General features: G+C 53.2%; 2 protein-coding genes across 9 annotated transcripts in view; both read left to right on the forward strand.

Moving 5' to 3' along the window:
- Nucleotides 1–6: 6 nt before the first annotated feature.
- LOC104064998 (activated RNA polymerase II transcriptional coactivator p15-like) lies at nt 7–5,915 on the forward strand. 4 transcript variants are annotated; one of them, XM_054050051.1, is made up of 6 exons: nt 27–140; nt 1,245–1,484; nt 3,019–3,094; nt 3,246–3,362; nt 3,572–3,680; nt 5,558–5,915. In XM_054050051.1, exons 3-6 carry the CDS (start codon nt 3,020–3,022, stop codon nt 5,635–5,637), a joined length of 381 nt encoding a protein of 126 aa, XP_053906026.1. In that variant the 5' UTR covers nt 27–140; nt 1,245–1,484; nt 3,019; the 3' UTR covers nt 5,638–5,915. The 4 variants fall into 4 exon arrangements, with proteins under 4 accessions (XP_053906025.1, XP_053906026.1, XP_053906027.1 ...); XM_054050050.1 differs by lacking the exon at nt 1,245–1,484 and having other exon boundaries at nt 7–140; XM_054050052.1 differs by lacking the exons at nt 27–140; nt 1,245–1,484 and adding an exon at nt 1,748–1,794.
- Nucleotides 5,916–13,675: 7,760 nt separating this feature from the next.
- The window catches only part of CELF5 (CUGBP Elav-like family member 5), a 45,041-nt gene continuing 32,089 nt past the window's right edge, over nt 13,676–26,627 (forward strand). For all 5 annotated transcript variants that reach the window (XM_054049988.1, XM_054049990.1, XM_054049986.1 and 2 more), the window contains exons 1-2: nt 13,676–14,012; nt 21,122–21,204. In XM_054049988.1, coding sequence (XP_053905963.1) covers nt 13,763–14,012; nt 21,122–21,204 — 333 coding nt within the window. In that variant the 5' untranslated portion in view covers nt 13,676–13,762. The remainder of the gene's footprint in view (nt 14,013–21,121; nt 21,205–26,627) is intronic.

Below are 26,627 nucleotides of genomic sequence, written 5' to 3' on the forward strand. Positions count from 1 at the left end.
TGGGAATCTCCTTGCATTATTTAAAGGAATAGACCCCCTGCAAGAAGGGAGAATGTGCATCATCCCTTCTACATAGTCAAAACTAAAATAGGGTGATAGATAAGATTCACAGACACTGAGGAAGATTCCAGCACATTGAGGTGAGCGAATCCTAATTTACTTGAAGGGTTCATGCTGATTTGAGGCAATTACAGTTTCTATGTGAGACAGCTTTGATACGGAGAGAGCCTGGCTGGGTGTGGAGCCAGCGCGGTGGGTGCCAGTGGTTGATGTTGCACCTCTATCCCTACCAAACGACTTCCCGAACAATCATTACAGAATCATGGAATGGGTTGGGTTGGTAGGGATCTCAAAGCCCATCCAGTTCCACCCCCTGCCATGGGCAGGGACACCTCCCACTGGATCAGGGGCTCCAAACCCCATCCAACCTGGTGCTTTGGTGCCTGCTCTCCTCAAGTCGCAAAAGGCATCAGACACAAGGCTTGAAATCTGGACTCCTCTTCCCCCAGTGTTGGGCTGACGGTTGGACTGATGGTCTTAGAGGACTTTTTCAACCTCAATGGTTCTGTGATTCTGTGATAAAGTAGGGGCAGCAGGTAGTAGTTATCGTGTGGGTGCTGCTGAAAAGTCACCTCCGTGGCCGTCTCCTTACAGTTATCCATTGGTTTAGAACAATCTAATATGAAAAATGCTTTTCACACCGTCAGCAACGGCCTCTCCTGTTCTGAGGATTTTAAAAACTAAGAATTACTTAAGGAGAAAGAGCTCTTCAGGCAATTTCAATTCATTGTGATGAACTGTCGGCAGCTTGAGAAACGGAGAGGAGAATCTTTTCATTCATTTTTTTAATGAAATCATAGAATTATGGAACAGTTTGGGTTGGAAGGGACCTCCAAGGCCATCCAGTTCCACCCCCTGCCATGGGCAAGGACACCTCCCACTGGATCAGGGGCTCCAAGCCCCATCCAACCTGGCCTGGAACCCCTCCAGGGATGGGGCAGCCACCACTGCTCTGGGCAACCTGTTCCAGGGCCTCCCCACCCTCACAGCAAAACATTTCTTCCCAAGATCTCATCTCTTTCAGCTGAAATTCATTCCCCCTCATCCTCTCCCTGCCCTCCGTGATCCAGAGCCCCTCCCCAGCTTTCTTGGAGCCCCTTTCAGCACTGGAAGCTGCTCTAAGGTCTCCCCACAGCCTTCTCCAGGCTGCACAACCCCAACTCTCTCAGCCTGTCCTCGTACAGGAGGTTCTCCAGCCCTCAGATCATCTCCATGGCCTCCTCTGGACTCGCTCCAACAGTTGCATGTCCTCCCTGTGCTGAGGGCTCCAGAGTTGGACGCAGGCCCTTAAGTGGATCTCACAGAGCGGAGGGTCCCAGCTATTGGTAGAGGGGGCGTGGTTAAAGAGAGACGGAGCGCCGCCATTGGCTGAAGTTGTGATGGGCGTGGCTAAAGTGCGACCGGGACGCACATATAAATCGAGGGTATGGTGGGGCGTGGCTAAGGTGGGACAGTGTGCAGCCATTGGTTAACGGCGGTGATGGGGCGTGGCTAAGGAGGGGAGAGAAACCATTGGGAAAGGGGCGTGGTCAAAGACCGGTGATGAGTGGGGGCGTGGTCTCTGTCATTTGCCGTGGTGGAGGGGGCGTGGCCAAGACCTAACGGGCACAGCTATTGGTCGAGAGGAGGTAGGGGCGTGGCCAGGGCGGGCCCTGGCGGCGGGATTGGCCGCGGGGCGGGGCTCGGCGCTTGCTTTGGGGCGCGGCCGGCGCTGCCCGCGCTGCGCTGGGACAGGTGCGGGCGGGGACAGACACCCCCGTACCCACCTGCTGCCCGTGCCCCGTTCGTTCCCCTTTCCTTTGCCTCTTTTGCCCCTTGTCCCTTTCCTCTGCCCCTTCCCCTCCCACTCTTCTTTCTTTTGCCTCCCTTTCCTTTGAATTTTTTGCCCCTGTACCCCTTTTCTCTGCCGCTTTTGCCCCCTGCACCTTTCTTTTGCACGTTTTGGGCCCTGTGCCCCCTTCCTTTGGCCCTTTTGCTCCCCTTCCCTCCTTTGCTGCCTTTCCTTTGCCCCCTTTCCCCTCCTTCCTTTGCCCCTTTTGCCCCCATCCCTTTCCTCTGCCTCGTTTGCCCCCCCTTTCCTTTGCTCCTTGTTCCTTTTCTTTGCCCCCTGTGCCTATTTTCTTTGTCTCTTCCCCTCCCACCCCTCTTTACTTTTCCCCTTCTCCCCTTTCCTTTGCCTCTTTTGCCTCTTTTACCCCTTTTCTCTGCCCCTTTTGCCCCTTGCACCTTTCCTTTGCCCCCCCTTTTCCCTTTACCCCTTCTCCTCCTCTGCACCTCTTTCCTTTGCCCCTTTTACTCTCTGCACCTTTCCTTTTCCCCCCTTTTCCTTTGCCTCTTTTGCCCCCTGTCCCTTTCCTCTGCCCTCTTGCCACTCTCCTTTGCCCCTTCCTTTCCCACCCCTCTTATCTTTGTTCCCCTGCCCTCCTTTTCTTTGGCCCCTTCTGGCCCTCTCCTTTGGCCCCTTCTGGCCCTCTCCTTTGGCCCCCTTCTGGCCCTCTCCTTTGGCCCCCTTCTGGCCCTCTCCTTTGGCCCCCTTCTGGCCCTCTCCTTTGGCCCCCTTCTGGCCCTCTCCTTTGGCCCCCTTCTGGCCCTCTCCTTTGGCCCCCTTCTGGCCCTCTCCTTTGGCCCCCTTCTGGCCCTCTCCTTGGCCCCCTTCTGGCCCTCTCCTTGGCCCCCTTCTGGCCCTCTCCTTTGGCCCCCTTCTGGCCCTCTCCTTTGGCCCCCTTCTGGCCCTCTCCTTTGGCCCCCTTCTGGCCCTCTCCTTTGGCCCCCTTCTGGCCCTCTCCTTTGGCCCCCTTCTGGCCCTCTCCTTTGGCCCCCTTCTGGCCCTCTCCTTGGCCCCCTTCTGGCCCTCTCCTTGGCCCCCTTCTGGCCCTCTCCTTGGCCTCTTCTGGCCCTTTTTGCCTCCCCTCCAGCTTTCCCGGTCTCACCGGTGGTGCTGTGCTGCTCTTCCCATAGGATGCCCAACTCCAAGGACGTGCTGGGGACGAGCAGCTCAGATAGCAGCCTGGAAGAGGAGGCGGCAGAGACCAAGGTGTGGTCTGGTCCAAAGAGAAGCGAGAGGTGTCAGTGGGACGGTGGTTCTGGGGCGAGGAAGCTGCTCTGCCCCCCCCAGCCATGGGGTGCTGGACCCATGGGTTCCATCTCCTTCTTGGGCTGCTCACACTGCTGATCTCTTCTTCTAGAAAAGAAAGAAAGAAAGGGCCTCCAAGTTGGAGAAAAAGCTGAAAACTGAAGCCAAACCTTCAAAGGAGATGGAAAAATCTGCAGGACATGGCAGAGAAGAGGAGGACATGTTCCAGGTATGGAGAGCAAGGATCTGCTCAGCAACACATTTTCCTTCTCTCAATGCAGCTCTTTTATCTATTCAGCTTTTTTTTTAGCTGCTTTGGCCACCTGGGGTGCCCGCTGTCCCCTCGCCAACCCTCTGGCACGCGGAGGGACCCAACAGTGACCCTGTGGGTGAGGAGCAGCTTGGGTTGGGTTTGACGTGGGCTCTGTGTCGCCGCAGATTGGGAAGATGCGTTATGTCAGAGTGTCCTGCTTCAAGGGGAAGGTGCTTGTGGACATCAGGGAGTTCTACACTGACAAGGAAGGTGACATGAAACCAGGGAGGAAAGGTATCATGACACTGGGGAAAGTAGGGGGCAGCTGGATGCACGCAAGCCTCTCTGCCTCGGCTGCTGGCTCTTGAGCGCGGGCTTAGCCGTAGGGAGAGCTGGGCACGCCGCACCGAGGGCCTGGGGAGCGGAGCAAAGCACCCGGGAGGGCTTGGCACGATCTCGGCTTGGGTGACACCACCTGAAGAACAGCCCAAAGAATGAGTGAGTGGTGAGCCTCCAGTGAGATCTGGAGCCTAGGAGTCATAGAATCATGGAATGCTTGAAGAGACCTCCAAGCCCATCCAGTTCCACCCCCTGCCATGGGCAGGGACACCTCCCACTGGATCAGGGGCTCCAAGCCCCATCCAACCTGGCCTGGAACCCCTCCAGGGATGGGGCCACCACTGCTCTGGGCAACCTGGGCCTCCCTGCCCTCACAGCAAAACATTTCTTCCCAATATCTCACCTCAATCTGCCCTTTTCCAGCTGAAAACCATTCCCCCTCATCCTCGTGCCCAGCAAAGACTCGGTTAATGTGCATTTTTTTGAGGAACCTTTTGGTCCTTGCTGTAGATTTTTTTTTTGTTAAGGCGAAGGGTTTTGTTTCAGCTTGGTTTGCTTCATAACTACGACGCATGGTTTTCCTTCCAAAAATTCATTTCCTTCAGTTATAAGTACAAATTACTCGCTTAGAGGGAGCTCTGTACCCTGCCATGAAAATGGGAAGCAAAGCCCTCAAGTGTTCCTTTGCCTTTGGGCTCAAAGAGGGAAAGGAACACTGTGGACTCCTTCCAGGCTGGAAAAAGCACACCCACAATATGAGACGGAAGATCTGTCAGTTAAAACACAGATCACGAAGAAAATGTTGGGGTTTTATTTTTTCATTTAAATACTGCCTCTGCTGTTCTTCTCAGGAGTTCTTGGCCCCCTGATCTTTATCTAGAGAATTTAATAAAGCTCAGGCCCTCATTCTTTAATGTGGTTCTCAACAAAGCCAAAAGGAACTTGACAACATCTGGCTGGAACCTACACAGCAATTCCATTGCCGTGTTTGTTTTGTGAGGAAGAGGGACAGGACATCAAGACCTTATTTCTGCTGGATCTAACATGATCCTCTCTAGTGATGAAGTCATACCACTGATTTCTTTTTAGCAGCAGTGATTTTTTAAATAGAGGTAGAGTTGGCGTTATCTCCTTGGGGCAGTTGAAAGGACAGTCCTAACAGCTGTGTGGAGTTGGGTGCTCCTAGAATCTCTTCTCAGCTCACGCGGGTGGGAATTTGTACTAAAGAATAGGCTCTAAGGGACTGTGGGACTCTTGAAGGGCAATTTGAGTTTGTATTCGTACGTGATGTGCGTAGAGCGCTGAAAGGGGCTCCAGGAAAGTTGGGGAGGGGCTCTGGATCAGGGAGTGCAGGGATAGGATGAGGGGGAATGGTTTTGAGCTGAAAGAGAGGAGATTGAGGTGAGATCTTAGGGAGAAATGTTTTGCTGTGAGGGTGGTGAGGCCCTGGCCCAGGTTGCCCAGAGCAGTGGTGGCTGCCCCATCCCTGGAGGGGTTCCAGGCCAGGTTGGATGGGGCTTGGAGCCCCTGATCCAGTGGGAGGTGTCCCTGCCCATGGCCAGGGGTGGAACTGGATGGGCTTTGAGGTCCCTTCCAACCCAACCCATTCCATGATTCTCTGGTGCTTCTGCAATAGCACCGAGCACTTTTTGCTACGGATGCTGAAGTGCTGGCACAACTGCCATGCTTAGAAAGCTGCTTCTGTTTCTGGTCTGTGCCTCTGCCTCATGTTCCAACTTTCCCTTCTGTAGCTGCTCTGAACAAGCCAATCCGACGTCCTCCTTGATGCTTCCCTCTTGCCTCCTCTGAAACCCCCCTTTTGCTGTTCCTAGGGATTGCCCTGTCTGCGGAACAGTGGAACCAGCTGAAGGAGATGATTCCCGAGATTGATGCTGCAGTCAAGAAACTATAAACCGAAAAATCTTGGGCGCCTTCAATCCAATTTCTTTCCCTCGAGTGCACTGACATCTGTAAAGCCAAAGATCCTCACTTGGAGCCTTCCTCTCGCCTTGGTGGCGTTTCCTCACTCAGGTGACGGTTATGCTGGAAAAACTAGAGACTCTTCTGGTTTTGAGCTCATAACGAGCACCTGGAATTAGAGCCGGGTGTGGCCTCAAGCTGGGGAGGAACAGGACCCCAGCCTGGCATTCCAGGGGCAGATGGTTTCAGTTGGGTGCTTTAACTGCTCTACCTCTGCTCAACTCTTTGGTCAGACGGTTTCTATACCTCATATTGCCATCATCCCCTGTGTTTCCTCCACGTCATTCTTCTTTGGTGGTTGTTTGGTTGGGTTTTTCTTTCTCGAGTGAAGAAAGGGATTATTATACCTTAGCGACTGCTTTGTCTGTAGGGGGTAAATACGCACAATAAATGTGTTTGCATTATAAAAAGGAGAGCCAGCCTCAGGCTGGCACTTTGACTCATCGTTTCAGGCTGCTGGATCTCCCTTTTAAGAAGGAGAGTGCCCTGTAGTGTTTATTCTCATGGTGTGTTCCCAGTAATCCCACTATATGGAAGCGCTCCGACACTGCTCTCCTCCAGGTTATGGGAAAGGGCAAGCTAGAATGTAGATCATTTAAAGGAACTGGTAATTAGGCGGCCTATTAAACATAAGGGTAATTAAAGGAGGACAAAGAATATTCCTTTCCTTGCGATGGCGAAAAAGGACAAGCCATGGCAAGAGTGGAGCGAGGAAGTTTCACGCTTGAGCTCTAAACGGATCCCACTTTGGGATCAGCCGCAGCAAGCGGAGCCTTCCTCAGCAAGACTTTTCCAGACTTCTCAACAGCTTGCGTCTTCCATCTATTTTTGGTTTTCCTCTTGCCCTGGTTTCCATAGTATCCAAATGCTTCATGCTCTTAAATATATCTGACACTCGCAACACCTTGGTGAAGTAGGAGGTAGGAAGGGCTTTGCTCGCTGGAGGTGTTGGGTCTGTAACAGCTCCTCGGGGCTGTGGAGAAGGTGTGGGTTGGAGCAGTAAATCGAAACTAGGGCTTTCCGAAATGCTGGATTGATCTTTCACTAGGGAGAGCAGGAAGAAGAAAATAAAATAAAATAATAGATATATCTTCATAAAACTGTCTCTTAAAAACCCAGTTTGAAGGGCTCAGCGCTGTAGCTGCTTGGAGCAGGGGTGGAGATGGGCAGAGTTGATGACCGAGGCGTTCGCTGATCCTGCGTTCAGCTATTCTCTATTCAAGTGTCGTGTTTCTTTCTCTCAAGTAAGTGAGAGAGAGCATGAGGATACTCGACTGTGTCCCCAGGCCAGGTTGCTCGTGCTCTAAGCTTTGTTCCTGTGGAATATTTATAACGGGATGTCTTAATACTGTATTCAGGGACTAAAAGGAATGGGAAGACGAGTGTAGGTATGAACTCAAGATGCTAGGGATGCTCAGACCTTTTATTTCATCGCAGCCCTGGGGTACCCAGGCTGAAGCATGTGGAGCAGAGGGAGAAGCCAGCTCTAATCAGCAAAGCTTTAATACCTTTGGTGATTAAAACCAGGTCCGAACTGAACTTGATCAGCTCAACTGTATGCTGCAGGGTTCGAGATGCTCCATTCAAGGCCAGGTTGGATGGGGCTTGGGCAGCCTGAGCCAGTGGGAGGCATCCCTTCTGCTGGCAGGGGTTTGGAACTGGATGATCTTTGAGGTCCCTTCCAACCCAAACTCATCTATGATTGTTTTCTGACCAGCTTGCTTTCAGGTGCTGGAAGAAAGAGTTTGCAAACAACCCCAACTCTTTGTGTAACAGGCAACAAGGTACTTCGGTTTTGTTTTGTTTAAATCCTTAAAGAACAGCTGCTCCGTATCAGAAAGATCTCTGGCATCTTTGATGCTCATTTCCAATCTACACACTGTTACAGACAACTTCCAGACATAAAATCCACAAGCCTTAAAACTTAGTTCAATTTTGTGTTGTTGCCAAGTTAAAATGTTAAAGAACGCCACTCTTAAATTGGACAGGATGAGAGATTTCCAGGGAAAGGGAAACTGCGAGGGGTCGAGAGGATGAAAGCTTATAGTGAGCCGTACACTTGTATACAGAGAGGATGTTTTTTTTCTCTGAAGCTGCTAACCTGGCTGTCTTGGAGCAGTTTTCTTTACAGAACCTTTTGCTCCAGACTAGAAAAGAAAAAATCACATCAAAATTCATCGCTGTAATTCCATATTGTTGCTTGGATATTTTCTGCCAAGACCATCTTAATTTCTCCTTTGGCTCTTCTGTTTGCTGAGGAGCAAACAGGTAAGGGAAGGCAGATTGTTTGGAAGGATCCTTGAAAGATAGACACACGCGCACGCTCTCACCCACCCCCTGTTTTTCTGGGCTGCTGTGAGGATTTCCTGCCACAAGTGCTGTCTCCTAGGTGATGTGGAAATTCAGAGCTCCAGCTTGTGTTTTCCTCCATGCCTTTAGGAGCTGGAAGGAAAGGGCAGGCAATCCTAATGCAAAGTGTAATTTTGCTGTTCCCGCGCCCTTTGTTTAAAGCCCTTCTCAAATCTGGGCCACCGGATCGCACCTTTTCCCCTTTTATCTTGAGCTGCTGCCTAAACCCAACCACTCCTATTGCAGAAACCAGGAAAGTATAGGTGTGTTTAAAGAAAACACTTTGGTTTTTTTTTCACTCAGCAGAAGAGAAACTTCTTGGGTGCACAGTGTGGTTTTCTTTTAACAGTTCTCTTTTTTTCCAAAGCAGCGGTTCAGGTTTGGGCAGAATCCGTTCTTTCATCCTCAGGGAATCGTTTGTCTGAGCTCTGCTGTGCCATTTCGAGCTCTCCCTTGCTGCCTTCTCAGTGATGGATGCTACACGGTTCTTCATCTGTAAAAGTGACCTGTCATTCCCCTTTTTTCCCCCCTCTCCGTGCTACGACTATCTCTTATCTACCACTTAATCCCGTTGCTGAGGTATATAATTCTCTGCCTGGCTCTGAACTCTTTCCAGGTGCTGACTGACAGCCATTCTATTTTCCATTTACCAGCAGTATTTTCGTGTCTGTTTTTCTCTCTTGGGGTCAGGCGGATTAGAATACGTCCATTCATGAATTCCAGAAGATATTGGCTATATCTTTCCTTATAAATAGACGTTTTCTACCTGATGCACGGAGTCCCTTGAGCTGTAACGTAAGCCCAGAGCAGCTTGCGCTGCAGAAGCTGATGTATAAAAGGCGTGGAAAGGTGCTCGAAAACATTACTCACCGTGATTCATCCAAGGTGAGCTCGCTGCTGTTGTGATAAAGGTCTCTCGGTTTTTAAGATTGCATTATCTGTTTGAATCTGTTATCAATGAGAACAGCTTGACTTATCGTAGGCTTCCCAGCTTGATGCATCTGTGGCTTCTCAAGAGGTGGCAGAATGCTGGCAGGAGGTAGAAACAAAGTTTGACCAACGTGGGGAGTTCTGTCTTCTTTAGGGTGAATTCAAGGAGAGGTACCACCCTCAAACACAGTCCTACAGCGGGAGTCTTCAGACACCTTGCAGTGGTCCCAGGTCTAGACCAGGCTGCAAACTCCTGAGGGCTTTTGTGAGGCCATTTCAGCCAAAAGCCCGACTGCAAAATTCCAGGTTCTGGCATCTGCTGGCTCTGAGCAAGCGTTCCAGCAGCTCCAAGCACAGGCAGGGACAAGAGCTGGAGAAAGAAGGGTGCAGAACTATAGTTTGGAGGAAGGTTATGATTCTCTGTTAAGGAATGGATCCATAGTGCTTTCCTACTGAGGGCCGTTGTGTCCTCTTGGTTCTGCAGGAGCATCTCGTTCTTGCCATGACTTTAGCCCAGAAGCCAGGTGGGTGTTTGTAGATAGACAGCGAATGGAATTCTCGGTTCTTCCCTCTGCTGCCTGGAACGGAAAGCTCTCTGATAACCCAGCTTCTCTTTCCTAACCTCTGCCTTCGTGGGTCATATTCAGTTCTGGAATCCTCAATGTAAGAAAGAGATGGAGCTTTTGGAACGGGGCCAGAGGAGGCTACAAAGATGATCGGAGGGCTGAAGAACCTCCTGTATGAGGACAGGCTGAGAGAGTTGGGGTTGTTCAGCCTGGAGAAGGCTCCCAGGAGACCTTAGAGCAGCTTCCAGTGCTTGAAGGGGCTCCAGGAAAGCTGAGGAGGGGCTGTTCCCAAAGGCTTGGAGTGATAGGATGAGGGGCAATGGGTAGAAACTAGAGAAGAGCCAATTTAGGCTTCATATAAGGAAGAGTTTCTTCACCATGAGGGTGGGGAGGCCCTGGCCCAGGTTGCCCAGAGCAGTGGTGGCTGCCCCATCCCTGGAGGGGTTCCAGGCCAGGTTGGATAGGGCTTGGAGCCCCTGATCCAGTGGGAGGTGTCCCTGCCCATGGCACGAGGTGGGACTGGATGGGCTTTAAGGTCCCTTCAATGATTCTATATCAAGCATCACAGATCTGGGCAGCGTTCGAGCCACGACAGCGGTGTTTGCCAGTGTGTGGGGCTCTGCAGGGAGAAGCCGGGAAGGAGATGGGATGGAGGGATCAAGAGGGAAGGAGATGAGACATAGGGAGCAGCCAAGAGGGCAGGTTGCTGTATGGGTCCGTGGAGCCACTGGTGTGTGTTGGATAGCAGCATCGCCTCCTCCAGGGCAGGAGTAGTGGGAGGTGGCATTAGCTCCTAGCAGACAGGCGAAGGAAAGGGAAGAGAAGCCAGGTTATTCCTGCACCACAGCCCTCTGTAAATCCTCAGGCTTGGCATGCTCGGCTCTATTAAAGCCATCTCTGCCACCAGCCCAGCATCACCCCCTCCATCCCCCAGCACGAGGCTGCAGGAGTCCATTCATCTTCAGGGCCACTGGGGCAGGATGACAGGCTCAAGCGTCCGGCGTGATGCCAAGAGCTGTACACGCCGCAGAGGAAATGCCCTGTGGGTTGTGCAGGAGGGGTGTGTTGTGGGCGGCAGAGCCGGGCTGTGTCCCTGCAGCTGCAGCTGCGTGTGGAGCAGGAGCTTTGGGAGCGCCGTGCCACGGCATCGCTGGAGAAAAGGGATGAGAGACATTGGGCCACCCGGGCTGTGCCGCTCAAAGCGCTGCCATCCATCCATCCATCCATCCATCCATCCATCCATCCATCCCCCCCATGCTGCTTCCCGTCGGCTGTCAAACCTCGGTGGGAAAGCAATCCGTGCCCTCGCATGAGGAGTCGGATCTGGTGGTAATAACGGCTGCTCCGATGCGGATACGTGACCAGCTGCTGACCATCTGGCACAGCCGGAGTGCAACCAAGCTGGAAACGCCTCTGCCAAAGCCACAGTGAGGAGGGAGCTGCTGCTGTTGTGATAATGATGCTCTTGGTTTTAAGATTGCATTATCTCTTTGATGATGTTCGATTGCAGTATCTGCTCAAAAGAAAGGGGGAACCTGTGAGATCTGGCCGGGGTTGTGGACCTGGGGCCGTGTATTGCTTCCCAACGCAACTAGGCTCCCTCCAGGACTGGCACTTGCAGCTGTGCTCAGCACCCCATCACCGTTTCTTCACTTTGGGGAGGGCTATGCTGGAAAATTTTCTGTTTTCAGTCATTTCTTTCCCTCCAGACCCTGGTGTCGAGATATAGAAAAAGGGGCCAATTAGTCATTTCCCATATGGATGTGGAAGGGCGCTCTCCCTTGTCTTTTGTTAGCAGGGCAAGAGCGAGCTCTTGTTTTGGAAGAAGCTCTAATGCCTGATTTTCTAAGAGATGATGGCAAACTGTCCTGCTGAGATAAAAAAACCAGGTCCCACAAATAATGCTGAGCGCAAGGAGCCTGTTGGTGGGTGCTTGGAGCTCCTCCCGTGCTCCAGCACCTCGTTTCTGAAACTTAAAGGAACCTGCAGGAAAGCTGGGGAGAAGCTCTGGATCAGGGAGTGCAGGGATAGGGTGAGGGGGAATGGTTTTCAGCTGAAAGAGGGGAGATTGAGATAAGATCTTAGGGAGAAATGTTTTATTGTGAGGGTGGGGAGGCCCTGGCCCAGGTTGCCCAGAGCAGTGGTGGCTGCCCCATCCCTGGAGGGGTTCCAGGCCAGGTTGGATGGGGCTTGGAGCCCCTGATCCAGTGAGAAGTGTCCCTGCCCATGGCAGGGGGTGGGACTGGATGGGCTTTGAGGTCCCTTCCAACCCAAACCATTCCATGATTCTCTGATCTTGGGCCCTGAAACAACGCCTGCTCTCTTACTAGAGGAAGATGGGCGTTGTGTCGTCTTCAGGGTCCTCTCCTGGACCCTCTTGAGGGGCACTGATGTGCAGCCAGGGCTCTCTTGCCCCATCGCCCATCTTCACCCCTGGCTCCTGGCTCCTCGCCCCCTCCCATCCCTCCATGGCCTCTCTTTGGGGAGCACTGAGGGGCAGTCAGAGCTCCCTCATCCTGTCTCCTCGCCATCCCTTGCCTCTCTCCCTGACCCTCTCAAGGGGCACTGAGGAGCAGCCAGGGATTCCTCTCCTTGCCTCCCCTGTCTGTCCCCCCTTGGAGGGCACTGAGGTGCAACCATGGCTCCATGTCCCCTCACCCTGTCCCTCCCTGACCCCTCTCAGGGGATGCTGAGGTGCTGCCAGGGCTCCCTCACCCCTTTGCCCAAGGCTCCTTGTCCCCTTCCCAGTCCCCCCAGCCCCTCCTGGGGATGCTGAGATGCAGACAGGGCTCCTTGTCCCCTTTCCCATCCCTCCAGTCCCCTCTCGTGGGATGCTAAGATGCAGCCAGGGCTGCTTGCCCCCTCTCCCTTTGCTCCTTCTCCCCTTCCCCATCCCCCCATGCCTCTCGGGGATGCTGAGGTCCATCCACTGTTCCTTGTCTCCGCTCCCCCTCCTCCTCATCCACCCAGACCCTCTCGGGCGATGCTGAGATGCACCCAGAGCTCCTCACCCCCCTCCCCATCCCCTCTCGGGGGATGCTGAGCTCCATCCCCCCATCCCCAGGATGCTGAAACGCACCCAGGTCTCCTCGACCCCTTCCCCATCCCCTCTGACCCCTTCTAAGGATGCTGAGATGCACCCAGGGCTCCTCAACCCCCTCCCCATCCCCTCTGACCCCTCCTGAGGATGCTGAGATGCACCCAGGACTCCTCATCCCCTTCCCCATCCCCTCCGACCCCTTCTAAGGATGCTGAGATGTACCCAGGGCTCCTCACCCCCTTCTCCATCCCCTCTGATCCCTTCTAAGGATGCTGAGACGCACCCAGGTCTCCTCTCCCCTTCCCCATCCCCTCCGACCCCTCCTGAGGATGCTGAGATGCACCCAGGGCTCCTCAACCCCCTCCTTATCCCCTCTCGGGGGATGCTGAGCTCCATCCCCCCATCCCGAGGATGCTGAGATGCACCCAGGACTCCTCGTTCCCTTCCCCATCCCCTCTGACCCCTTCTAAGGATGCTGAGACGCACCCAGGGCTCCTCAACCCCCTCCCCATCCCCTCTCGGGGCATGCTGAGCTCCATCCCCCCATCCCGAGGATGCTGAGATGCACCCAGGGCTCCTCGCCCCCATCCCCTCTGACCACTTCTAAAGATACTGAGATGCAGCCAGGACTCCTCATCCCCTTCCCCATCCCCTCTGCCCCCTCTTGAAGGATACTGAGATGCACCCAGGTCTCCTCGCCCCCTTCCCCATCCCCTCCGACCCCTTCTAAGGATACTGAGACGCACCCAGGGCTCCTCAAACCCCTTCCCATCCCCTCTCGGGGCATGCTGAGCTCCATCCCCCCATCCCGAGGATGCTGAGATGCACCCAGGGCTCCTCGCCCCCTTCCCCATCCCCTCCGACCCCTTCTAAGGATGCTGAGATGCCCCCCGCTCTCCTCGCCCCCTTCCCCATCCCCTCTGACCCCTTCTAAGGATGCTGAGATGCACCCAGGGCTCCTCACCCCCTTCCCCATCCCCTCTGCCCCCCTCCCGCGGATGCCCCCCGCTCTCCTCGCCCCCTCCCCCGTCCCCCCCCCCCCCCCCCCCCCGGTGAGCCCCGCCCCTCCTCCCCGGTGCCGGCGGCAGGGGGCGCGGCGGGGCGGTTCTTTGTGGCCGCTCGGTTCCCGTGGCCGCTCGCCGTTCGCGGCCGCCCGCAGCCGGGCGCGGGGCATGGCCAGACTCAGCGAGGGCGAGGCGAGGAGGCAGCAGCCGCCGCCGCCGCTCCGAGCATCCCCGATGAGCGGCGGCGCCGAACCCCCCGCGCAGCCCGACAGTATGAAGGACCTGGATGCCATCAAGCTGTTCGTGGGGCAGATCCCTCGCAATTTAGAAGAGAAGGACCTCAAGCCTCTTTTCGAGCAGTTCGGCAAGATTTACGAGCTCACCGTGCTCAAGGACCGCTACACCGGCATGCACAAGGGTGAGCCCCCCCCGCCGCACCGGCAGCCGCACAAAGGGCGTCGGGTTTCGGGGAACCCCCACCTCCCCCCCCCCACGGCGGGGCTCGGGGCGATGGGGGCTTCGGGGCATCCCCCGTGCCCGCGGGCGGGGTCGGTATCACGGCGGAGCCTCACGGTCCTGATCCCTGTCTCCATCCCGGTCCTGGTCCCTGTCTCCATCCCAGTTCTGCTTCCCGGTTCCGGTCCTGCTTCTGGTCCTGGCCCCTGTCTCCATCCCAGTCCTGCTCCTAGTTCTGATCCTGGTCCCTGTCTCCATCCTGGTCCTGGTTCTGGTCCTGGCCCCTATCTCCATCTCAGTTCTGCTCCTGGTTCTGGTCCTGGCCCCTATCTCCGTCCTGGTCCTGCTCCTGGTTCTGGTCTGGTCCCTGTCTCCATCCCAGTTCTGATCCTGGTTCTGGTCCTGGCCCCTATCTCCATCCTGGTCCTGCTCCTGGTTCCGGTCCTGGTCCCTGTCTCCATCCTGGTCCTACTCCCCATTCTGGTCCTGGTCCCGCTCCCTGTCTCCATCCTGGTCCTGATCCCTGTCTTCATCCCGGTCCTGCTCCCAGTCCTCGTTCCTGTCTCGGTTCCATCCCAGTCCTAGTCCTGGTCCTCATTTCTGTCTTGGTCCCCGTTCCAGTCTCAGTCCCATCCTGGTCTTGGTTCCCATCTCCATCCCCGTCTAGGTCCTGGTTCCAGTCTTGGTCCTGGTCTCCATCTCCATCCTAGTCTTGGTCCTGGTTCTGGTCTCAGATCTGGTCCTGATCCTGATCTCTGTCTCCATCCCAATCTTGGTCCTGGTTCCAATCTTGGTCCTGGTCCCATTCTCCATTCCCGTTCTGGTCCTGATCCCGGTCCCAGTTCCAGTCTCAGACCTGGTGCTGGTCTCCATCCCACTCCTGGTCTCCCATGGATGCGTGGGATAGCAGGACCGGGATGCAGTGACAAAGGCTGTGGGGTGTGAAGGCAGGAGCCCTGGTGGGTGAGCATCGCTCCCCGCCGTGCCCCGAGACCTCCTCCCGCAGTGCCAGGGCCTTAAAATCCACCTAACAAAGAGCATCACCCGTAGATCTGATGTTGGCAGTGGCGTCTGGGATAGCGAGAGGCCTGTTTGATGGTGATTTGGGATGGATAGAGGGGAATTTCTTGGCTGAGAGACCATCAATGGATGCTAAAAAGTTTGAGGAGGCTTCTTTAGCTGCACTTACTGCGCGAGGGGTGATGGTTTTCAGCTGAAAGAGGGGAGAATGAGATGAAATATCACGAAGAAATGTTTTGCTGTGAGGGTGGGGAGGCCCTGGAATAGGTTTTCCAGAGCAGTGGTGGCTGCCCCATCCCTGGAGGGGTTGAAGGCCAAGGTTGGATGAGGCTTGGAGCCCCTGATCCAGTGGGAGGTGTCGCTGCCCATGGCAGGGGATGGGACTGGATGGACTTGGAAGTCCCTTCCAACCCAACCCATTCCACGATTCCATGATTGTTGTATTTAGAAGCTGTGATTTGAAAAGCTGTCGCATTGAGGATGTTGGCTCCCTTCCGCGGAGTGCTTTTAGCCCACCCCCCAGGAGGTGTCTGAGATCTGGCGATCACCACAGCTCCAGCCAGGAAGGGGAATTCATGGAGCTCCGTTGCCGTGAGATGTGCGAGAGGGCTCCCTGGCACATGTAGAACAAGCCTGCAGGGAACCGACAGTAAGGATGGAAAACAGTCAGCGCTCAGCCTGGGCCTCCGTGCCCTAAAACCATTTGGGATGGAGTTGTGTGTCGGCACACGCCGGAGGGAGCGTGTGTTGCCTTTGCAACTCTTGATGCCTCCGGTTTCAGCTTTAGGAGGAAAGGTAAGGAGAAATGCGAGTACCACAGCAACTCAAACCATTGCAGACTGACCAGAGAGAGGACAACAGAAAAATAAGTTGATTTTCAAACAAAAGGCTAAATTATCCTCGATGCAACAGGAAAACGATTCCTTATTGAAGGCCGTGGGAGCTGCGCTGGCTTGAATTTAGCTGAAGGATGTTTGGTTGGGACTTCCAGGAGCAAAATGCTGTGAGCTCGCGTGTTTACGCGTGCAGGGGGGACTGAGTCCAAACCTGCCACCAGCTGACGGTGAGTAGCCGGGTTTCAGACCCAGCGAGGAGGATAATGGGCCTGAGGCAAAAAGGCAATTGCACATTTCATTTCAGTTGACGTATAAAATATAGACCGTGTGGTCTGAGGTCAGGTTCCAGGCGGGAGACAGATTCTAGGGATCTGCCACTTAGATATGGAAATTAGAGGGGGCAGCACTGGTATTAGGCATAGCTGTGTGACATTCACTTGCAGCTAAATGCAGGATTCCTGCAGGAAAATAAATATATTCCTTTGGGTTTGATGTTTCGGAGAGGATGCAGGTGTTGGTCTGGGGTGGTTGGTGCTCTGTTCTGTCCAGAAAGGGCTGTTGGGATGGGCAGGTTATTCTGATGGTGACCGTGCAGTCACTTCCACGCACCTTCAGGTTCCTCTGCCCTGCTTTGTCCAAAGGGAAAGATTGGGATTCCATTCCTGGTGGCATGAGTTTCCGTGTAGGCCCTCAACCTGGACTGGAGATGGGCAACGTATCTTTCATAGAATCATGGAACGGTTTGGGTTGGAAGAGACCTCAAAGCCCATCCAGTTCCACCCCTTCCCATGGGCAGGGACACCTCCCACTGGATCAGGGGCTCCAAGCCCCATCCAACCTGGCCTGGAACACCTCCAGGGATGGAGCAGCCACCACTGCTCTGGGCAACCTGTTCCAGGGCCTCCCCACCCTCACAGCAAAACATTTCTTCCCAAGATCTCATCTCAATCTCTCCTCTTTCAGCTCCAAACCGTTCCCCCTTGTCTTATCCCTGCTCCAGAGCCCCTCCCCAGCTTTCCTGGAGCCCCTTTCAATACTGGAAGCTGCTCTAAGGATCTATGCGGTTCTTCCACGCGTGTCACGTATGTGCTCCCAGAGGGGTTTCCTAGCAGCGCCCGTGGTAGGGAAAGTGGAGAGCTCTGGAGTGTGAGATGCTGAACTGAGCTGCAGGGGGACGGCGGGGACAGGAGCAGCGTTCAGTGTGTGGATGGATGGATGGGTGGCTCTTCCAAAGGGTAAGGAAGCAAGATCAACCTCAGCCTAACTTCTCTTGCTGGCAGCTGAGTTTTGACTCGGCTTCTGCAGGCTTGTAGATAAGCTCCCCGCTGACTCCACGCTTCCCCCGCTGAAGTATTTGATGTGATTTCTAACGCTAAGCCGAATCTAGAGACCCCTCTCTTCTGCAAACCGACAGCCTTGTCTCGCTCAAGGCTTTAGGCTGCTGATGTCTGGAGTAACGTTCAGGATCTGAAGGGACTGTTGTAAATCCCGGAGTCAATGCGTGGTTTGTAGGGAGGATCCCAGAGTGTATGATTTTGTTTTGCTGCGGTCTCTCGCAAGTGGAACTGGGCTGGATTCTGCTTACAGGGAGCTGGAAAAGCCTCCTGGAACCAGTTGGATAGGGTGGTGGCATCACCCGAGGGAGCACAGGTTTGAGAAAGCATGGCTTGACGTGAAGGGGAAATATAGGTTGGGCAGAATGGTGATGGCACTAAGTCACGGTTACAATTACTTTATTTTCTCAAGAGGAAATCTTACTACTCAGAGGAACCTGAAGGTGCGTGGAAGTGACTGCACGGTCACCATCAGAATAACAGAACAGAGCACCAACCACCCCAGACCAACACCTGCATCCTCTCCAAAACATCAAACCCAAAGGAATATATTTATTTTCCTGCAGGAATCCTGCATTTAGCTGCAAGTGAATGTCACACAGATATGCCCAATACCTTACTGCTCTTTTATGAGTAGTATAGCATGGGGTTTGTGATTTGTACGGCACAGGACTTCTCCAAGAAGAACCATCACGGAACAATCCATAAGTAGCAGACTGCAGAGTCTATAATCATAGAATCACCAGGTTGGAAAGGACCCATTGGATCATCGAGTCCAACCATAATAAAGCTTAACTCGTGATTTCTAATCACCTGAACACCATTTAGATCTTAAGAGATGGTTTGCTGTATCAATCGTTATAGTCTAGACTTGGAAATCATATAAAAGAAGATAAGTCAGTCAGTCCTCGGAAGAAGCCAACAGTGGTGGAGGTGCCCCTGATCCCAACTTTTGCCGACCAACAGCAACTCTGGTCCAGATTCCTCCATTTAGGACTCGTAACGGCTTGATTTTACAGATGGTGCTCTGGGTGCTGTTATGCTTCCCGGTTTGTGATGGGGTCATCAACACCACCGGGCTGGCTGAGCGCTTGGGACCTTCAAAGGCAGCACTTCTTAACACCCTGAGCACTTTTTAACACCGTGTCTCATGTCTCAGCAGGCATAACTGACGTGGTGTTAGAAGTGCCCGAAGGGGCATCAGCCTGGTGACCTGAGTTCGCTGTTAACTAAAGCAGGAAATGTGGAAGTGAGAAAATCTTGTGAGCGCGATGGAACCCTGTGGGCATCTCCTTGCTGTTGAGTGGATCCTGGGTATCTGTCAGGCTCCAAGTTCTAGGAGCCTGAAGAACCCACCAAAGACGTGGTAAGCGGAGTCCTGTCACAGCATGGAAATCCTTCTTAGGAAAATGGCTTTCCTTGAGCGTCTGGTGTTTCTGTAAGCATCAGGCAGTGGGGCGAAGGCAGAGGACAAGGGGAGGCTGTGGAAAATGCCTACATCCTAAGGAGTAGAGAGCTGGGGGTGTTTAGCCTGGAGAAGAAGAGGATGAGGGGAGACCTTATTGCTCTCTACAACTGCCTGAGAGGAGGTTGTGGAGAGGAGGGAGCTGGGCTCTTCTCCCAAGGGACAGGGGACAGGACAAGAGGGAATGGCCTGAAGCTCCACCAGGGGAGGTTCAGGTTGGATATCAGAAAAAAATTCTTCACGGAAAGAGTCATGGGGCACTGGAACAGCTGCCCAGGGAGGGGGTGGAGTCGCCTTCCCTGGAGGTGTTTAAGGAACGGGTGGATGAAGTGCTGAGGGACATGGTTTAGGGAGTGTTAGGAATGGTTGGGCTCGATGATCCAGTGGGTCCTTTCCAACCTGGTGATTCTGTGTAATGCCTTGGTGAGTAGCTGAAGAGTTAGTTTGCAAAAGATAATGTCTCTTTAGGAGGGAAGATTCTTTTTCCCCCCCCAAATATTTATTTACGTTATTAGACTTTGAGTGTTATGTTTCTGTAAAACCCCTTTCCGTATTTCTAACCAGGATTTTGCAAAGAGAATAGAATTGACTCCTGCATCCCACTTCCAAAACATCTGGCTGTGTAGGACAGTAATGGTGTTTTCCAAAGGATGTAGCTGACCTCTTTAGCTCCCTCTTTCCATCGCCGGTACAGCTTCTCGGATTCCGGCTGTTTGGGAAGCAGGAATGAAATTCTTAGAATCATAGAATGGTTTGGGTTGGAAGGGACCTCAAAGCCCATCCAGTCCCACCCCCTGCCATGGGCAGGGACACCTCCCACTGGATCAGGGGCTCCAATGCTCATCCAACCTGGCCTGGAACCCCTCCAGGGATGGGGCAGCCACCACTGCTCTGGAAAACCTGTGCCGATGCCTCCCCACCCTCACAGGAAAGCATTTCTTCCTCATATCTAAGAAGGTTGGGGTAAAAGAATGGACCTCTCTCTCTTTAGGCCATAACAAAGCATCTGCAGCCCCGGCGCGATGTAGACACGGACGTTTAGCAACAAGCTGAAGGGACGTATCCTGCCTTTGCTTAGGATGTGAAATGCCACTGCGAATAGGAGGTGGATGAGTGAGGGGGTCAAGTGCATTCTAGCGTTTGAGTCTATTCTCCGGTGCTTTGCCCATCCTCATCTGAAACAACTCAAGTGACGGAGCTCCAGGCACTTCCCTGGGGAGATCATTCCACAGTCTAATAAATCTCTCTCTGCTAGGAAATGTTTCTTGATAACCAGCCAATTTTTTTTTTTCCTTTGCTTAGTTCCATTTGATTATTCTTAGCATCAGAGCACCCAAAGATGATCCCTCCTTTTCCTGGAGGGGCTACAATTCCTCCCCTCCTCCCTCGGTTCCAGTGTCAGGCTAAGATATTGCATCAAACCTTGACTAAGAATGTCAGGATCCGGCCTTTTCCTTGTGCTTTCATCTTGCTTCTTACATTGGCCCTTGCAGAACGTGTTATGCTTTGCTCTTCTCCGTATTTCCCTTGGCACGTGCGTTTGTCTGTGTTTGTGCACATGGGATGGGGGTGTGTAAGGCACAGAAAGGCTCTTCTTCTGTAGTTTTCCCTGATTCTGCATCATGGAGCCTCAATTCCTACATGCTTTTCCTCTTTCCTTGCCGCAATAATCATCCTGGCCCTCGCATCCCTGTTGATCCTTGTGTTTTGGGCTGTTCCTCCCATAGAATCGTTTGGAAGGGACCTTAAAGGTGATCTAGTACCAAACCCCCGCCACGGGCAGGGACATCCCACTGGATCAGGCAGCGATAGGCACCATTAAACTTGCATTTTGCTCTCCCGTTGTTTCTCACCTTGGTCCAACACCAGTTTCAAACCGAGTTGTTTCACTGGACCCCTTTTCCACCACTTTGACAGACCTTGGATGAGGTCTGCGAGTCCTTTCGTGTCATTTCTTTGTCTTTCTCCTGCTACAGCCTTCAACACGTTCAAACTAGGTAACATTTGCACCTTTAATTAGCCTCCTGCAAGAGTGTCAGGTCCCCCACAAGGGCTGTCGTAGGCTCTTCTGAGCAGAAACAACACAACGGAGTCTGTTGGATCAGGGCAGCATCTGCAGTTCCTATCCTTAGGTTGCCTGCTGTTACAATCATGGAATGCTTTGGGTTGGAACGGACCTCCAAGCCCATCCAGTCCCACCTCCTGCCATGGGCAGGGACACCTCCCACTGGATCAGGGGCTCCAAGCCCCATCCAACCTGGTCTTGAACATCTCCAGGGATGGAGCAGCCACCACTGCTCTGGGCAAACTGTTCCAGGGCCTCCCCACCCTCGTCCCTTGTTCCCCAAGAGGAAAGCTGCGTCCATGTTCATCTACAATTATGTCTCTAACTTGACACTTGCTGTGTCCGCCGCAGGTTGTGCGTTCCTCACATACTGCGCCAGAGACTCTGCCATCAAAGCCCAGACAGCGCTGCACGAGCAGAAGACTTTGCCAGGGGTAAGTCCCAAGGGATTAAGTCTGGAGCTCCTGCCATGGGCAGATGGAGGATTGTCAGGGGAGGGAGGGAGGGTGTGAAGTGCCTTCGATGAATTTTCCTGCTTGTGAAAGGGAAGCGTGGGTTGGGGGTTCGGACAGGGATGCGAGAGCCAAAGCGCAGCGCTGCCCTGTTCTCTACCTTGCCAAGGCTGTCCCACCTATCTCCAGCCAAGCCCGTTGTCGCGCTCTCTGTGCTGGAACGTGGCATCTTCAGCTCTCTGTCCGTGTCCCAGGGGACCTGTGGGACTGTGGGGTGAAGTGCGTGGGCACAGCCTACGTGCTGGAAAGCTGACAGGAGACAAGACAAGATAACCAGACCCTTTTTTCCACGGCTTTCTGATGCATCCGCTCCTTGTCTGCCAGTGCCCTGCAGGGCGCTCAGACAATTTATTGAGTGGCTCTGTGCAAGACCCAAAAGGACTCGTTGTGCAGTGGCTGAGTGGGATGAGGTTCTCGGAAGAAGAAAATACACTTGCCGCATCCCATTGTTTGGAAGAGAAATGGGTTCCAGGGGTGCGATTGAGACTGCTGAATGACTTGTGGTCTATTCCTGTGTCCTGCTCGCTCACAGCTGGTACGGGGAGCAAAGTGTGGTAGGGATTGCAGGAGATCAGGCGCTGGGGAACACTTCCCTCCTCCCAGGGAAATCCTCTGCCTTCCCGGGAGCTGCTGGTGAGCTGGAAGGGGTTCTGAATTGTCACCGTTCGTGTTTTGGTGGTGTTTGAGAGCTTTGACGGGGCAGTTCTCTTACTGCGCTGAGGAGGTTGATGAAGCACGTTGGAAGGATTCGTTTGGAGATGAGTAGGCGAAGGAGTTGGGTACTTGTAGACAGAAGCTCACTGGAGGCTCCGAGTGCTCAAGGCAACAGAATAATTAATGTAAACCTGGGGTCTCTGGAGAGGGCTTAGGAATTCTTAACCATAACATTTCCTCTTTAACCCATACAGGTCCAAATCGCTTCCTTCACCTCTCCTTGCTCCCCTCAAGACCTCCACATGCACACATCCTTTTCCATATTTGTTTCCCTCTGCTCCCTTGCGTTGGCATTCGAGGGCTGAAAAATGCAACTTAATTAACGCTTAATAGGATCTTTACCGTTTGGAGTTATCTCAGGGCAGCAAGGGGGAAGAGGGCAGGTAACCAGGTGCTCAAATACTGTTTGAATTCACTTTGGACGAGGGGAAAAGGGGTTTTTTTGTGTGTGGGGAAATAGCTTTCAGGCTACGGCAATGTCATCTTCTCTGTGTGTTGGTCCAGGGCAGAATTGACAGTGTCTGTGAGGATAAGTCAAAGGATGGAGGAGCAGTTGTGATGAGTCATAGTTCAGTGCTGTAACACCGTGGAGAAGACAGATGCGTTCCTACCTGTAGAGGTTTTTCGTGTGAAGCTCGGTGGATTCAAGGCAATCTCAGCTTTGCTGCAGTTCTACATCAGATTTGTTGCATGTTTCGCTGTGTTCGGCGCTGTGCGCGCTCTCGGTGCTTACGGAGTGCTGCGTGGCGTCGCGGTTAAAGCAGCCGTTTAGCTCTGATCTAAAGGCTTTTTGTATTAAAGGGGGTGTAAGAAACTGCTTGGGAACAGTCAGAAGGCTGTGCTGGCTGAGTACTTTCAAACATGTTTGTCTGGAGACAATTAATGAGCAATGTGGTGTAATTAAGCCTCAGGATCGAGATGAAGACGAGCTGTGCTGCGTTTGGAGCCGTCTCTGTTCAGCCTGGCAATACATCACGGCTTCTCATTTAGTTTCTCTTTTGCAAAGTCCCTCGGTGACCAAAAAAAAGGCAGGATTCTCTCTCTCTGTGGTCATTTTAGTAGACATTTAGAGGTGGTTATGGCCAGAATGGAACAGACCTCCATCCTGATGTGCATAGAGTTGGTCGCCATGGACGTGGGGTGGGTGATCTGAAGGAGCTTCCACCAGCCCTGATTTCTTAGCCTGCTTTGCTTATGTCTGTACAGGATCACCCATCCCTCTGACCCGGCTGATCCAAAGAATACTCTGGAAATGAGTCACAGGCAGGAGTGCTCGGTAACTGATTATTTCCCCGTTTCGGGAATGAGGCTGTGAGGTTTTGTCTCTGTACGTTCACATCGAGATCATCTTCTGATGAACTCTGTGGCAAAGGGCAAAAAGAAAAGGAAAGCTGGGGTGGGGCTCTGGATCAAGGAGTGCAGGGATAGGATGAGAGGGAACGGTTTTAAGCAGAAAGAGGGGAGATTGAGATGAGATCTCAGGAAAAAAATGGTTTTCTGTGAGGATGAGGAGGCCCTGGCCCAGGTTGCCCAGAGCAGTGGTGGCTGCCCCATCCCTGGAGGGGTTCCAGGCCAGGTTGGATGGGGCTCGGAGCCCCTGATCCAGTGGGAGGTGTCCCTGCCCATGGCAGGGGGTGGGACTGGATGGGCTTTGAGGTCCTTTCCGACTCAAACCGTTCTATGATTCTATGAAAGCCTCTCAGCAGAGATATAGTGAAGACCCTATCATAGGTCAGAGGACAACGTACTGGACCCCACACTGCTGGGAATACAGTAAATGGGCCATAGGCTGGTTAAAAAGTTGTGGTTTTTTGTTCGTGTTACCCATTTCACTGTCTCTTTATTGCGTATAACAGTAGCAGAAAGGAAGTTTAAGAGTGTGTGACGTCGGTGGAAGTTGATTCAAGCTGGTCATCAGAACGCAGGACCAAAGATCAGTGTGTTTAGAGACAGACGGGGATCAATCTGCAACAGAAAAATTTCTTTAGTGGCAGAGGCTGCCCAGGGCAGTGGTGGAATCTCCGTCTCTGGAGGTGTTCAAGAAATGTGCAGACGTGGCACTTTGGGGATTGGTTTTGTAGGAACAATGGTTTTGGGCTGACGGTTGGACTGGATGAGCTTAGAGGTCTTTTCTAACCTCAGTAGTTCTGCGTTTCTTGATTCTTCGATACTTTCTGCATCCTGCACGTGCCAAGATCCTCTTTCGTGTTCTTGAAGACAGGCTGGGGAACCGCGCGGTTAAGTCTAACTCAGTCCCAACAGTTTGATGGGCTTCAAAGACTCAACGGAGATGGAGGCAGATCTACCCGAGGAACGAAATAGAACCCAGCTCCCTTTGCGACCTGAGTCCACAGGGCTGGGGGAAAACACACAGCCCACGATAAGCAGAGAGGGAATCGAATCCTTACGCTTCTTCCCAAGTCTGGTGTCCTCTCCAGCTGCCAACCAGCCTAGCGGCGCCGTGTTTCACCTTCTCGCCACTCCCGGCACGCTCCTCCCCGGCTCGGTGAAACGATATTATTTCTCAATAACCTATACCTTTTGATTCGTGATTGTGCCTTCACTTTGCTGAGTTCTGAAAGGAACCGGAGAGGTTATTAATGACACGCAGCGATCACACACACCAAGTTAAAGCCTCTCGCTAAGTGAAATTTGAGGGGAAAAGCAGCCAGCTTTTCAATATTTCGCAGAAACGCTTTGTGTCCCTTTTCATTTGCAGGCAGACAGTTGCAAATTACATAAAATTGCTCCTGAAGAAGAAGGGGAAGAAGAATAGAGGGAGGAAGCGGAGGGGGGGAAGGCTTAAAAAAGTAATTCTGGCAAGGTACAGTTACAGTTTTATTTCTCTACAGAACAAAGAAGGGTTTGCTGAAAGGTAGGCGAGTAAGTGGCAGAAATTGGTATTGATCCAAGCTGGGAATATGGGCAGTTTAAGAGTGGAGATGGGGGTACTAAAATGTGGCTCCATATTAGGAGGGAGAACTCATGGATGCAGTGACGGCTTGGGAACGCAGGGCCACAGGAATGGAAAATTACGGAAAGCAGCAGCATTAGAGCAGAGAGAGAGAGAGAGAGACTGTGGGAATGCACCAGGGGTTGAGATGCTGCAGCACTAACTCAGATGGTTGGGCAGAAAGATTAATGCAGAGACCCAGCAGAGCTTGAGCAGAGGGCATCCCTGTGGGCAGGCTGTCTCCTGTGCTGCCAGGAGGGAGGGCTGACTGTGGGCCATCTGTCAGGAGCCACAGCCCGTGAAAATAGAAGGTGTTGGGTAGAGAGGTCAAAGCATCTCATTCTCCCTTTTCTTTAGTAGAAATGGTGGGAGAAAGGCAGCCTGAACCAGTATTCCTGAAAGTTCCTTCCTGTGAGCACTATGGGCTATTGCAGCTGGCAAAGCTGGGAGACGTGATGAGAGTGGAGTAGAGGTCTTGATGCTTGGTTGGGGGCTGAAGTTGGACTCTGGTTGTGGTGGAGCGCTGGAACAGTTCCCCCGGCAAGCAGTCGTGGTGCTAAGCCAATATTCAAGAAGCCCTCAGAGGCACGGTGTGAATGTTGGGGTTGCCCTGTGAGGGGACAAGAGTTGGACTCGATGTTCCTCGTGGGTTTCTTCCATCTCAGGACATTCTATGATTCTTTGAGGTGGCCTCTGCTGTTTGAACCTTTGGGCAGGAGGGCAAGGTGGAAAAGTTTTTCCCGCGTCCGTCCTGTGGGTTTCGTAGATGATATCACCGAATTCCTGAGGGCCACGCAACGTTATCGGCAGAAGGCAGCAATACCGAGAGAGCACGTCAAGGCAATTTCATTGAAAGGGCAGCATCGGGCCATGGAGGTGCTGGGCTAAAGCAGCCCCTGGGCACCGCGGAGAGAATTGCAAATGCTTACGCTGGTGTGGGTTTGGCTTAAGAGGCTGAGAAGTAGCAGTGAGGCAAGGTGGTATCCCTACATCCTGGAGAGGCAGGAGGAGAACAAACGCTGGCTCCTGCTGCCTATGGAATTGGAAGGCTAATGAAATGAAAGATCAGCACCCGTTTCCGCAGGTTGACTGAACGCACGCGTACAGGTTCTGTCCCGTGTGCAAGGGGCCTCCCTTTCTCCCGAGAAATTGCTGCCCCTTGCACAACCAGGCGCTCGCATCTCCTCGTAGCACAGAGCCGGGACTGTTGGCTCCTGACGCCGGCTCTTTCCTGGTGGGCTCCCTGTGTTCGTACCTTGCATCAGCCTCCCCAGACCTTCATCTTCGCAAAGGCACCCACGCTTCTGAGCCTTCCCGTCTCCCCAGGGTCATTTGGTAGGCGTGCGTGGACGCGGCTCGTGAATATGGATGGAGAATCACAGAATAATCAATGGTAGAAGAGACATCTGGGGGCTCTGGTCAAACTGCGCTCAAAGCAGGGCTGACTACATCAGGTCAACTGAGTTTTGAATATCTCCAAGGAGATCTCGAATCAGTCTGGGTCTCTCGTCAATCTGTGAGCATTCCCAAAGTAGAACAGTTTGTTTAATGTCAGCCGTAACTGTTGTTGTTCAGCCCAGAGAATGCTTTGGGTTGGAAGGGACCTCAAAGCCCATCCAGTTCCACCCCCTGCCATGGGCAGGGACACCTCCCACTGGATCAGGGGCTCCAAGCCCCA

The sequence above is a fragment of the Cuculus canorus genome, chromosome 27, assembly GCF_017976375.1.
Source record: "Cuculus canorus isolate bCucCan1 chromosome 27, bCucCan1.pri, whole genome shotgun sequence".
Classification (NCBI taxonomy): Eukaryota; Metazoa; Chordata; class Aves; order Cuculiformes; family Cuculidae; genus Cuculus; species Cuculus canorus.

Excerpts from the sequence above, each read along its gene's own strand:
- LOC104064998 (XM_054050050.1), top strand. The coding sequence starts at position 3,020 with ATGCCCAACTCCAAGGACGTGCTGGGGACGAGCAGCTCAGATAGCAGC. Across the intron at positions 3,095-3,245 it reads AGGAGGCGGCAGAGACCAAG|AAAAGAAAGAAAGAAAGGGC; the intron begins GTGTGGTCTGGT and ends CTCTTCTTCTAG. Across the intron at positions 3,363-3,571 it reads AAGAGGAGGACATGTTCCAG|ATTGGGAAGATGCGTTATGT; the intron begins GTATGGAGAGCA and ends GTGTCGCCGCAG.